Source organism: Aphelocoma coerulescens, chromosome 5 (genome assembly GCF_041296385.1).
Source record: "Aphelocoma coerulescens isolate FSJ_1873_10779 chromosome 5, UR_Acoe_1.0, whole genome shotgun sequence".
Classification (NCBI taxonomy): Eukaryota; Metazoa; Chordata; class Aves; order Passeriformes; family Corvidae; genus Aphelocoma; species Aphelocoma coerulescens.
Window position 1 is genome coordinate 33,388,945 of NC_091019.1, and position 14,125 is coordinate 33,403,069.

The 14,125-nt window shown below is 37.7% G+C and overlaps 1 protein-coding gene across 7 annotated transcripts in view; it reads left to right on the top strand.

Moving 5' to 3' along the window:
* The window catches only part of DCAF5 (DDB1 and CUL4 associated factor 5), a 71,200-nt gene that overhangs the window by 15,775 nt on the left and 41,300 nt on the right, over positions 1-14,125 (top strand). For all 7 annotated transcript variants that reach the window (XM_069017613.1, XM_069017617.1, XM_069017619.1 and 4 more), the window contains 2 exons: positions 685-824; positions 5,090-5,219. In XM_069017613.1, the coding sequence (XP_068873714.1) occupies positions 685-824; positions 5,090-5,219 (270 nt within the window). The remainder of the gene's footprint in view (positions 1-684; positions 825-5,089; positions 5,220-14,125) is intronic.

The window sequence follows — 14,125 nt, forward strand, 5'->3', positions numbered from 1 at the left end:
GATTTAGTATTTCAGCTTTTGGCCTCTCTATACCCCTATTTCCAGCTTTTTAGATGATCTAAAACATTGGGAAAAGAATAGAGAATGTGCTTTTTCTTTTTTAGAAAAAAAATGAAATGGCTGAAATCCAGGTATAGTTTTAGGGGGATTATTTTTATTTTGTTGGTTTTTTGCTGTTCTTTCTACATGGAAAAATATAGGTCTGGTCTATCCTGAAAAACAAAGAAAGCTTACTGAAAAAGCCATATGGAAAGTTGCTCTTATGTGAGATTCAACTGAACTTTTGGACAAAACAGAAGCCTGTATTAAAGAATGAACTTCTGTCTTGTTTTCCTTTTTACATTAAGAAGTAAAAACTGATTCCAGAAGTCACAAGGCTTCTTCCTCTTTTCCATTACATCTTCCCAAACTTAATCTAATACAACATGTGTTCCATAGCATCTTGCAGTATCTGAAGTTTTTAATGTTTGGGTTTTAGTTTGAGAGATTTTTTTCCTCATAGCATGAAGTCACTGTATGTGGGCATTTTGTTTGTTTTTTACTCTAATTAATCACAAGGGTCTTCTTATGAAATTACAGAAAATTTGTCATTAAGTATTACTAGGTAGATAAAGTGGTAAATATTTTGCTTTATAAAACAATAGCAAAAGAAGGAAGAATAATAATGTTGTGTCTGTTTTGCAGCACAGAGACCTTGGATGTGTTTGCCCATGAAGATGCAGTGTATGGCCTTTCAGTGAGCCCAGTAAATGACAACATCTTTGCTAGTTCATCAGATGATGGCCGGGTTCTTATTTGGGACATCCGAGAGTCTTCCCATGGAGGTAAGATCTCTAGAAGGAAAAGATAGTTCATTTAGGAAGAATTCATGCAAGGCAAGCAGGAGAAAAGTTATGTTTATCTGGGATAATTGAGACAGCAAGTCTTGGAGAAAGGTGAAAGTGAGGCAAAATTCTTTTGGCCGGTGATTGGCAAGCCCTGGTCTTTACAGTTCTGTGTTACTGTGTTAAATGACTTTATAAAGTACCAGCATATAGCGCAGACTAGCACAGAACTTGGTATGAATAGGTTTTAACTAGAGTAAAGGGGCAGTGGAGGGAATGTTTTTTCAATGAGAACATCTTGCCAAACTTGCAATCAATTGGAAATATGTTTTTGGGGTTTTTTCTATAGCCTAGGGTGGGAAAGAAATATGTTTAGAAAGCTGTTATTCTGATTTGAATAGTTTCCAAAGCTATTTATATACTTCCTGTGACCCTGATACACTTATACATAATGTTTTCTGCTTGTATGGAAACTTAGAGCCCTTATGTGATAAAAGGGAAGTTGAATTATTACTTCAATCTTTCTTTTCTGAAACAGAGCTGAATACTGTTGATTTATGTAACAAACCTGCAGCTTCTCAAAACACTGTAACCTGTGTTTTTACAGCTGCGGTTTTGACACTGAGGAATCTCAGTTTAAAACTGTAGTTACATAAATTTGAGAGAAATACCTTAATAATTGAATTTCAGTACATGAATACTAAAGTAATACTTAAGTAAATGAATCTTCAAGTTTACCTAATCCGAAAGAACACTGAGCAATCTGCAAGATACAGAATATGGTTGCCTTCATTCATAGCTAAAATAACCATTCATCTTTTATTTGTAAGCTGTTAAAATGCAATTACCAGTAGTTTCTACTGGTCTTACAGGAAAATTATTCATGGCACTGAAATCCAGATCTATGTATTTTGTACACATTTGTTGTTGGGTCAAAGCTGATGTTTTAAATGAATTATCTTTTTCCATGCCTAGTGGATTTCATCACTCTTCTAGACTGCAATTCTGTCCCTTTTTGACTTGGAAATGAAAGCTGAAGCAAGACTTACTTTATAGTCTCACAGGAGTCTTTTAAGCCCTCTAGCATCCTGAGGGCTTTAATGAACATGAGTAACCAGAGATAGGCCTTTCTTGACAAGCCTCACCAGAATACTCAGAATAGATTGCTTATAGATACCCTCCCTACCCCAGGCATATTGCCTTTGTGTAAGTATAAATAAAAATTATACATACTAGCACTGCACAATTTTGTGCATTTCTCTGGCACAATCATATTACCCTTTATCTCTTTTCCATGTAGAAATTTTATTAAACATTCTGAAAAACAATGTACACTCTTCATATATGTGTATTGCAGACTTTAATAAAAATATCTACATCGCCTCTTTTATATCTTTGAGGAACTCATTAATAACACCCCTCTTGCTCCTAAGTCCCTTATAAGTCCCTTATGGCACAGTGAACTATTGTCTTCCCTTTAGACAGTTTCTTATCCCATGCACCTCCCTTTGCTAGTTCTAACTGCCTGCACCTAAACTTGATACTATACCATATGTGAATTTAGTCCTCATTACATCTACCACTTTTCCCTTGTATAAGAAGTCAGTTACTTTATTAAAGAAGAGATTCAATCACTCTGTAGAGAATATTTTACTTCTGTAAAATCCAAATGGCACTTCATCCCTGTTTATATGTTTTCATAATATCCAAATGATAAGACTAGATGCTGAATATCATTTACAAATTGAAAATGGTGAAATGTTGCTTTATTGCTTTCTCCTGAACTCTCCACCATAAAGATCTATCTCTGTTAGGAGAATTACCTGTTGCTGACAGTGGATGTCAACAGTTGGGATGACTAGGTATCTAATGCATCTGTATGAAGCTGCTTGGCATCATAAGATAATGTCCAATCTGATCTGAGTTTCTGAAATTATATGAAATTAAGTTTGTCCTTCTTTGTTGTAGTTAAACTTTGTTACTGCGTTTACTGTTGCTGAGACTTTGAATGAGATTGCTGCATCAGTGAAAACGGTGTGAAGACATGTTGTCTATAGTAATTTTGGGCTTTTTGGAGTCATGTTTTAGTTTCTCTGAATTTAGAAAAAAAGGGGTTTTCCACGCTTATACAGTAGTCCTGACTCAGCATTTTTATGTGAGCCCTGCCAATGTTTACTGCAATGTAATGCTTGCCACAGGGATAATGCCCTTTTCTGCAATGGTGTTTTCATGGGAATAGGCACTATGCCTGCTAGTGTGAGTGTAGTTATTTACCTTGAGTGGCCAGCTTGTTAAAATCTTTCAAATAACCTCCTAGTTTAAAATAGTGTATTAAAAGAAGCAGAGGAACCATCTCTTTCTCCCTGTCTTTCACTGCTGAGTGATTTATGCAGTGATTTTCATAAACCTACTTATAATTTTTATTAAAGGTGATGTTGAGCTGCTCCCTTCAGAAACATGTTCATACTCTGGTGTATAAGAGCTACAATTGTGAATGAGCATAAAGAACAATAGAAAAGTAATCCCCTACTTTTCATTGAAATGACTTAGTGCCTCACTGGTTTAAGTCCTGTAATCTCTCTCTGACAGGCTGAAAGGCAACTTTTGATATCTTAGAAAACTGTGGTGCCAATCTATTTATAATAAAGGTGAGAAGGAAAGCACCGGTAATTCACAACAATTATTTGACTAAAATATACACAAATTTAAAGTTTCTTTTAAAACACAGCTCCTTTATTTGGCAATCTGGTGTTTGTCTCTCCACTCAGCTAATGCAGGCCTTTGCTTCTCAGTGGGGGCTGCCATTTTAATAACACAGCCTTTTATGTCCCAGCAGGATTCTGATTTGATGATGCAAATATAGAAGGTCAGTTTTGGTGTTTATTTGGAGCTGCTGGCAGACCAACAACAATTTCTAAAGCCTTTGAGCAGACTGGCACAACAAAAGTTGGCTTCTTTTCTTTTTTTTACCTCTGACTCCTATGACAATGAATAGCACTGTGGAGCATCGTCTGTGGTCGGAGACCTTTGTTTTCATCGCTGCTAAAAAAATCCTAAAAAGGAAAGTCCCTGTAAGAAAAAACTTGTAATAGAGCATGAGAGGAGGATACAGATGAGGCAAGACAAGTAAATGTTAATTCTCTCATATTTGCTTGATAGGCAGTCATTTCATAAGGTATTTGGAATTTGAGAGGGTTGCCTGCTTAACCATGTTTTATATGTGGCAATGAAGGACATGAGGAAAGAAAATTCCATACCTTTGGAGGTGCCTGTGGGGCTACAGGTGCTGCACATGGTGGCTCGGATCGGGGCAGTAACTGTCTCCCAAGCACATGAGCAACACAGGAGTTGCTCCAAAGTAGACGGTGAATGGGAAAGTCTGGCATAATCCCTGACTCAAAATAGGGATTGATTCTGGTTTCTTAGTTGATTGAAAGAGTGGCAGCATGCCACAAAAGATACAAACAAGGAAGAGAATTAGACTGTGCCTAAAGCTGTAAAGCTCAGAGAAACAGAGAGAAGGTAACAGAGTCAAGGCTTTTCCCCACTCTTCATGAAGACAGTATTTTGATGTAATGAATAAGGCAGAGTAGCAGTCCAAACACAGTCTTATGAGAGGGAAGGAGTCTGAATGAGCATGTTTTCTACTCTGTGTGTGAACAGGAAGAGCTGTTAACCTTTTTTTTCTGCAAGAGGAACACCTTTCTTGTCTGTTTGTACAGCACTTAAGAAGGTAGGCTTCTTTTTCCTTTAGCAGCTTTCTTTGCGCTGAGTTTCGTACAAACTTATTTCATTTCCCGTGATACTATTTTCCTTTACAAGAAATTGCTGCTACATTTATGGTTTGGGTAATCAGCAGTGGCTGTGAAAGCTCTCAGGCATATATTACTAGGAAGATTTCAGAAGCGCCTCCATGTATAGTCCTTACCAGATAATCATTTGGTCGTGAACCTTGAGAGATTCAAATATTTGATCTTTGAATAGCTAGTTTTAAACTCTGATAACCTTCCATAAAGAAAATGGTGTCTTGAAATTCAGTATGTGTCCTTTTCCATACTTAGACAGAATTAATGTACACGTGGGTGGATTTTAAAACTCCAGGTTTTATATTGCTTTGGATGTGTCAGCTTTAGAAATGGTTTGAACATGTCTCCATATCTTCAGATCTTGTTATGCTGTTTCCATATTCAGCTGCCAAACTCCTTGCATCAAACAGTTGTATGCATTGTTTGTTCTTACGTCTGAAATTTTAACTTTTTCAACAGAGCCCTTCTGCTTGGCACATTACCCATCAGCCTTTCACAGTGTGATGTTTAATCCAGTAGAACCCAGATTACTGGCTACTGCCAACTCTAAGGAAGGTGTGGGACTCTGGGATATTCGTAAACCTCAGAGGTATGATCTGGCTGTCCTTATTTTATGCTATTTCTTTCCCTTGGGAAGTGATGGCATGCTGCTTTGTTGTTTTTGTTTTTTTAAGTCAGAATATATGGTAGTAAGAAAAGATGCAGAACAAAATTAATGACAATGTTGGTAATCAATTATTTTACATAATTAATATTCTTCTTCATACTTACAACCTAATTTGATTTAAAATGGGACTAGATCTTCAGTGTTAAGGTAAGTGATTTTTTTCGAAGCCTGCCTGGCCTCACCACTGCAGATTAACTTGGATTGCTGTGTCACGTTCTCATCATTATATTTAGCACTGTCTTGCTACTACTGGAAGAAGCTGTGGTGGGCACTGCCTGGTTTAGTTTGTTTTTCCTGCCCAGCTCAGTTTTTAGTGGCTGACTGGAGACTGTGGTCAAGGCAGCTCTTTACTCAGTGCTTACGAGTTTTACATGACTTCCTGACTGATACAGACATCTGTATAATCATTTCACTGTATAATGTGCTTCCAGATTCACATAGAGTTAAAAACAAATCAAGAGAATTAGGTTGCAGCTTGAAATAGGGTTAGACTGGGTTCTAAAATGGATGTATGCAATGTCTGATACCAGACTTTGGCATGCATGAGAGATTAAGCTTTTTCAGTCTTTCAGATTTTGAATGTTCATTTTTTCATCATAATGGGCTGGGGTGGGTTAAATCTGGCTGGATGCCAGCTGTGACATAAATGAATGCAGGTGTTAAATCTGCTTTCAGCTACCATTTTTCTGGGACAGCCATTAGCTCTCCTCCTTTGGTTAAACAGAGATATACCCAAAACATGGTGAGAATGGTATGTTTGGCTTAGGAAGAGAAAATGGCTCTAAAACACTCTGTTGCCACTGCAGTTTTTTTTCCCCATGAAACTCTCAGGAAAAGGACTCTTCAGAATGATCTGTGTCCTGCTAGTGGGCTGCCAAAGCCAGAGTTTCTCATATTTAAATAAATTAGGCTGGATTTTTGTCTTCTTAAAGTAACAGAACATTTGCCAAAACTTCTACTTGTCTCTGTAGATCTAATTTGCTAATCTAGAAAGCTGGAACTTGTTTTTTAATGTATTTGTGGCCAATTCACTTTGCCTTATGAGGAAAAAAAATATTTATTTTTAGATCAGTTAAGATACAATCCTTCCTCCACTGAGGAAGTATAAGCCAGAATTTACACTTCCATCTGTGTGTTTTAGTTTGTTACAGTCTCTTCTGGGGAAAATACACTTAATTATCAGGGGGAAAAATAGCTTTTGTTAAAGATAAAGTAATCCACATAAAGCTGTGAGTACTTGTGATAGACTGCATAAACCTGAAGTTGGTATGTGCGGGAGTTTGTGAATATTTTCTGTGTTCTTATTAATAATAAAGGACACTATAGTTGCAGGTAAGATGTGTGCCAAAAGCATTTTAGTTGAGGAATTCTACTGGCAGAATGGGTTAAGCAGCCCTGAATTTCTCCATAATCAAGGGATAAACAGGAAGCTGCCTGTGTAAGCACACCACTAGCACAGCAAAGAAGGGCTACTGCATCAGATGCTTTCCTCATTGTCAAAAAAGTCTGCTGATGGTGGAAATCCTTGCTTCCCTACATGTTTGTATCTCTCTTTTATGCTGTCATCGGTATCCAAGAAAATGTAATAGTTCCTGAAGTGTAGGAAGTATGAGGGAATAGAGGTTTTTGAGGGACATGATTTAGAAGTACTTGTTTGATTGTTGAATCCTTGCTGGGATTGTTGAATAGCACGATATATAAATAACTACAGTAAAAAATTGCTAGATCTGTCTATTTCTTCCCTAATCTACATTTTTATTTACATTGCTGCACATGGTGTTCACCTGTGAGGGATTTTTATGCCTTAAACCATCAAGAAAAATTTCTCCTTTGCTTTGGTGTTGATGTAGTCCATCATCACTCTGTGGCCATTTGCGGAAGTTTTTCAGTTCTATCATTCCACCTGTGGTGCTAGTAGAAAGTACTAGATCAGGTGAACTTCGGCTGTTTTGTCACATTGTGTGGTAGTGGGGTTTTGATTAGAAATTGAGTGGGTAGAAAGAAGGGGGAGAAGTATAGATACTTTTAAATGTTTGCTGTGGGTGGCCAGAATTTTAACTACCAGTGGGTTAAGCTGGACCACAGCACTCTTCCAACAAGGGACAGGTGAAATGGTTACAAGTAGTTAATAATTTACTGCTGGTATAACACTTCCTGTAAAACTCACTTCCCCAGCTACTGTCAGTTCCCAGATGGAGGCAGAGTGAGATGATGCAGGCACTACTTGGTTTTCTTCATAACTGGAGGCTGCTCTGGGGAATCCTGCTGCTGCTCATCTACAAAGTCCAGCAAGTGAAAAGCCTGGAACTCTGAAGACTAGCTGTTTGTGGCCAGTAGCAGTACTGTAGTTAGCAATACCTTAGTGTAACATGTATGGCAGCTAACAGCACTGGTGTGGTAAGACTTTTTACAGATATAGGTGAGGTTTGATAAAACCAACAGGATTTGGCTGGTCTTCACTCATTTGAAGGGGATCAGGCTTGATGCTGACTTTCTGGTTTCAATCAGCAGAGGCTCCTCAGATGAAGCACAGTTTTTCTTTAACTCTGTTTGGGTTGATAATGGACTAAGAAAAGGGGAGATTTGCTGTTAACTTCTAAACTTGCATGTCAGACAGTGGAATATGGCTAATTGTGTAGTTTTAAACTAATAGCTCTACATTTTGAAAATGTTGAATAGAACAGTGATGTCCTTGTAGGATAGAGAATTCAGATATAGATTCCACTGCTTGTCAGGAACAAATGAGCTGCATCTACTTATTTATCCAGAAAATCTGAGGATTTTTACAGCAAAGTGTTTTTCTCCAAAATACATGGCTCTTCTCCAATTGGATTGTGGGAGAATTTGTCTCAGCTTGCTGTTGCATGCCTCCAGCCAGGAAAGTTAGTTTTGTCAACTTCTTTAGACAGGCAACGTTAAACGCCCCTAAAATTTTTAAATTGAATTATTTTAGGGCTAGAAAAAAAGTCCTGATTATGAGTAGATTTTATTCATATGCTGTGGAATTGGTTAACTTCCAAATGGGAAGCTGGGAGTGCTTTATACTTGGCTACAGTGAAGGAGGTAATTGAAAAGCCAGCATTTCTTGGCACGCATGGACAAATTTAGAGACAGTTGCACAGCTCTGAATTGTGGAAAGTTTAGCTCACTTCAAATAATCATAATTTGATTAGTCTTGCTGACTGAGTCAGGATACAGAGGCGGATTCATTTTGCTTTTTCCCAAAGTTCATTCACAGCTTGATATCTCTTCTGTCTCAGATTTAGTGCAGCAATTGAGATTCTCTCCTTCTACCCCAGTATACTAATAAGATCTGGATGTGGTGGGTTGGCTCCTCAAAAATAGCATATTAAGTGCTATAAATATAGGACTAATATAAGTCTATGATTATAAGTTGACTAGTGATTCTGGAAATCTTATTTTTTTATTTTTAGGATGTGTAAGTATTTCTATTCCTTCAGGTGGACGTTAAACTGAAACCATCTGTATTGTTTCTTTTTTAAAAACAGGGCGTTGAAAAGCTTTAAATGTGGTTTTGATTGAGGAGGCTGCTGTAAGGCTTTCACGCCACTAGATGGGGTCTGGAAGCTGAGCCTTTTTTAAAGAAAATTTAAAAAGGGAGGTCTGTACTTCTTAAACTATTTACAATAAAATATAAATCACAAGTATTGTTACAGAATTGCTGGGGCCAACTCAGCAAGCTAGAGTACTTATATATTGCAAGCAAAGACTGTGTTACTTCAGCTATTTTTAGGTACTCATGTTCTCCCTCCTCTTTTTCCATGCAGCTCCATGACCATCTCCTTCTTTTTACTGAAATAAGAGGACTGCTTTTTCCCCTAAGAAAATATTATCATTATCCCCTTAATGCTTTCTTTTCCTATGTTCCCCCTCACCCACCACTTACATCAACTTATGTGGAAGTTTTTGAGATCAAAATTATATTTCTTTGTCATATTAATGACCATCACACATTTTTAAACTGATCTTCATGATGCAAAAAGGCTGTTCACAGAAGTGTGTTCTGTTTGTGATAGGAGCATTGAACCTGTACTTTATGCATACTGAGATCCATTGGTGTGTCCAGTTCAGGAGTTAAAATGCTACGTCTTGTGTCATAAATACGTATCTTGGGATATTTTATGTGAGTCTGGGAGGGCTTATCTAAAAACTACCAGGCCCTCATTCCAATGTCTGTTGCATAGTTATGTGTTTGACCTGGTTTTTGAGCCAATTCATCATGTTTAGAAGTTAGAAAACTAAGCAGGAAAGGCTTTGTAGCTTTCTTATGCCCTAGCAAGTCGAACTTGTTTCAAGGCAGGTCCAGTGGCAACTGTAAACCATGGAGAAGAGAGAATAAGACCAGGCTGAGAGGGGGACATAAGAAGGAAACATATCCTCATTTGAGAAGCAGTGAACTATTACATGTGTTCAGCTGTTTGTGGCATTCTGCTCATTCTGTTTTACTTGCTTTGGTTTCTTTTGCTACACTAACCTTCCTCTTTTTTGCCTCCTCAGCATGTTCTTTACAAGCTTTTTACAAAGTAGAAGTGAAATGTGACCAAAGCTGGGGATGATTTACCTTCCAAGGATGCATGTTTCATAAGAATAAACTATAAGCAGAGTTTTTCTTTTTTTCATTTGACTTTTTGTGTTCCTGGAGTAAAACACTGTTCCATGACCCCAGACTTTAGTTTTGGGATCTGGAAACACATTTGTCCCCCTAATTCAAGTACTAGATTCAACTCTGAGTGAGGTAGAAATGCTTACACACAATAGATCTTTTTAAGATGCTTCTGAATGTTCAGGAGATTTGTGCTGTCTGCATAGTTACAAGTCAGTGTACTCAAAAAACCCAATGATGAGTTTAAAAAATCCTTGAGCAACAGGGCAAGCCTGGTATTCCTTGGTGGTTGTAACCCTTATGGCATATTTTGAAAGCTAATTTGACCATACAAATCATAATAAGCCCAGGTTTAAAGGAATGTCAGTTTTGGTGTTTTCCATCAAGTCTTTACAGATAAATCCAAAAGGAACATTAATTCAGCTTTGATTTCTTTCTTTATCTTGACTAACAACTAACTGCAGTTCAGAGCCCCCTAAAACAAACTTTTTTAGCTAATATTTAATGAATATTTGTGTCTCAAAAAACACCGATGAAGAAGGCTTTCTTAGTGTACTCCAAACTAACATTACATTTGCCTCCTGGACTAAGAATTTAGAGGAAGCAAGCTCCCAAATTGTGGACAAGGAATTACTGTTATTAGATGTCAGTGAATCATCTAGTGATTAGCTCATTAAATAGTAAGCAAAATATAGAGATATAGAAATTTCTTCCCTGTAGTAAACTAATTAGATTCAGGGGGATCTTGAGAGAGGACTTTTCTTAGCAGGTTTATGAATGTTCAGGCATGTTGATCTTGCCAATGTGTGGAGGACTTTGAAGGTGTGGCTGCACAGTACTGCTGGTCTTGAACTGACTCTTTTCTAAAGTCTAAAGTCTTGAACGGAGCTTTTCTGCCAAGTACTAATTATGAGGTGTTCAGCTTAGTTATTGTGCTGCAAGTAAACACAATCCAGTTCTTCAAACAATCTATCTATTAAATCCATAACTTCTGGTCCACATGTATTGGAAATCATAGGTACTTTTGAAAATCCAGTTCTTGGCTCCTGATTGCTTTGACTTGTAGTTTCTCTTTTTTTGTTTAGTTCCCAGACTTTTAAAGACCTGATGAGTATTACTTTTTTGGTTTTGTATCAGAGGTCTGATAGCAAGAGGAAAACACTGTTGGACATAGAAATCTTGCAGGTGGTGTATGTTAGATTGACGTGTAGTTGGAAAAGCTCAGTTTGAGGTTTATGAGGCCTCTCTGAGTATGAAAATAGAAGTGGTAGCTGCCAGAACTACAGGAAATTTGAGAACAGTTCTTCACAGTTTAGTTAGATGCATGTCAAATAAACCAGCTTTGCAAGAGAGGGCTGAGTATTACCTCTGAATAAAGGCATGGTTAATTCTGTTAGAGTTTATTTTTGATGAGTGGATGTGCAAGGCAAAGGGAGGAAAGGCAGATGATGAGTATTTGCAACTCCGTCTGTACCACAGGTGATATTTGTAAACTGTTGCATAGAGAGGACTTCAGAAAATCTGTGTGGTGATGTTAAATGTATTCTAAGGTCGTAAACGCTGCATTCTAACTGAGTTCAAGTCCATAGACTGAGGTTTCCAGTGGTTGCCAATTTTAGTTTCTAGGGTCATACCTTTAAGGTATTTGATCCTTAAAGATCATACCATAAGAACAGAGATGGCAGTTATTTTCGGAGAAATGCTCATACATGTGCTGAGTTTTTATCCTTTCTCGCTTTCCTTCCTGGGCTCACTCTACAAAGTAACTGTTGCCTTTTTTTATCTGTGTGTTACCAAGATGTCTGATATGCTGGATGAAACACTGAGCTTCTGGAAGTGCACGTGAGGGATCCAGTATTGTTGGTGATTGTGTTGGGGATATTAATTCAGGGGCCAGCCGCAGGGTTTGCTTCTGACAGTGATTTATATTTCCTATTACCGAGGTTCAGGGCTCTTTCCTTAAAAGCCAGTAATTTTCTTAATGTAGAATGTTGCATAATGGCAGGAATAGTATGAGGATATTTAAGGTTTTACTTTGACTATTTTGCATTTTGACTTTTCATGTGAAGGAAAGAAGATTCTGATTGTCATCACTTCCAGCGTGAATGCTTTGGGATTCCCAAAGCCCCTGCAGGTGGAAGAGTTCACTACATCATTGAATTGGCAATTACTACTTAAATTATTTCAGTGCAATAGAAGTGTGCTGCACTTCTCTCTTTGGAGACCTTTGTCAGTCCTGCTGTGAGCAGAGCACTGTATTAAAGGCTTCAGGAGAAATGTGTGTATCTTGGCAACCACTTGCTCATTGTCAGGCTTATCGTTTCTTTCTCTTCCCAGTGGAATAATTTGTTGTGAATTTTGACTAACTTGGTGCTGCTTAAAGTAATCCATTTAGCTGGGTTACAGTATAACAAATTTTAAGTGCTATTTTGGAACTTACCAATATGGGTCAACCACACCACCTCAAATAGTTCAAATAACTATTTGTCTTCTCTTGCAGTTCAGGAAATAGACCTCATCCCACACATGTACCATCATCATCTGTTATGTTTCTGTGCTACTGAGGCAGCTCAACTGATCAGTTTCTCAACCTAGAATTTGAAGATCTCCTAACCAGATCTGACTTGGCGTATTTGCCCCAAATTACACAGAACCTAAATGTAGATACTCTCCCCCCTGTTTGTCTTCCATTATTTCTCAAAAGTTCCCTTTAATGTGATAGAAAGTGAACTGATTATTGCTTAAGTTCATGGGGATTGAATTTTTCTGGGAATCTTTGGGATGTGTTGAAGAAACATTTGAATAGTAATGGCATCTGGGGGAGTAGCACTTTTCAGATGGCTTTTGGCTTTGATTTCCTTATTATAAACATAAATAAATCTCCAAAGTATTTGCCACAAATTTAGCCAAAATCAATGACTTTTTTAGGGTTAGAAATATCTAAGGTAGTTTCCTCTGCCTTTCCTTCTTTCTTCTCACTGAAAGAAAAAAGGAAGTACTTGCAAATGAGTCTTTTTTGACTTCTGGCAAAGAAAGATCGTGACAGTCATTAAGGCTTTAGTCATGTTGATGACTTTCCTGCATATGGAGACATTTTTGTGGTTGCCACCTTCAGTCGGTTGATGTTTTTTCTATTTTTTTTCTTTAAAGACGGGAGTGGAGCCTAAAGTTGTGAAATATGTAAATCAGTGAATTTATTGTTAAATATTTTTTATTCTGAACCAATAATTTCTGTTGCTGGTGTGAGCATCAACTAATAGATAGTCTGGAAATACTTAAGTGTGCAAGTCTGCCAAATACTACCTGGTATTTAAGTGTGTGAAACAGGTGCTGTAGTCTCTTTTTCCCACCCTTATGCCTTGTCCTTATTGCGGAATTTACTGGAATGGTACCGTAGGAAAGGCCCCCTCACTTAGCTTCTGTTTTAGATGTACACACTCCATATTTCATTTGCAGTCCTGCTTTATGCATGACCTTGTCAGCCCTCTTGGGATAGAGGGTTTAGCTTAGCTTTTTCTGTGTTTAGGCTAGTATCCTTCCTGTAATAGAGTGTATTTAGAAAGATTTTTAACTTTCCTCTAGCATCCCTGGATTTGTTGATCAGACACACAACTGAATTTTGGAGAACTGAGATTCAAATTGTATAATAAAAAAGAGTGTTGTTAGTAGCTCAGCTTTTAATTCTTTGTTGTTCTCAGATAGGGCTATAGTCTTTCTTCTGTTCAGCCTCTCCTGTCTTGATTGCCCTCCATCATATGCAGGGGATTTTCTGATTTGAAGATGAAACTTTTTCACACCTATCAGCATCCTCACATTAACAGGCACTTTAAGCTCAATACTGTCCCTTTGCTCTGTGGGATCCAGCTTGCTCCTACAAGCAGAGGTGCTATTCGGGTTTTAGATTTTCAACACTGTGTGTAAACAAGAAGTCAGGAAACCTGGTTTTGTTCACAGTGTTGGTTAGGTCTGTTGGTTGACCTTTCTTGCCCTCGGTTTTTCCTGTACCAAGAAAAGGGAAAACTGCCTACTTCAAAAGCCTCATGATGCTTAATCTTTTTGTTAGCTTTGAAATACTTTAGCACCCAGGTCTTTCTAAAGCAAGAATTTAAAGTGCCAAGTATTGTCCTTGTAATGCAAATTTTAAAAGTATAATCCGTTGCTCAAAAGAAGCTCAGATTGAATGGGTTTTTGTAGAATGCTTTCT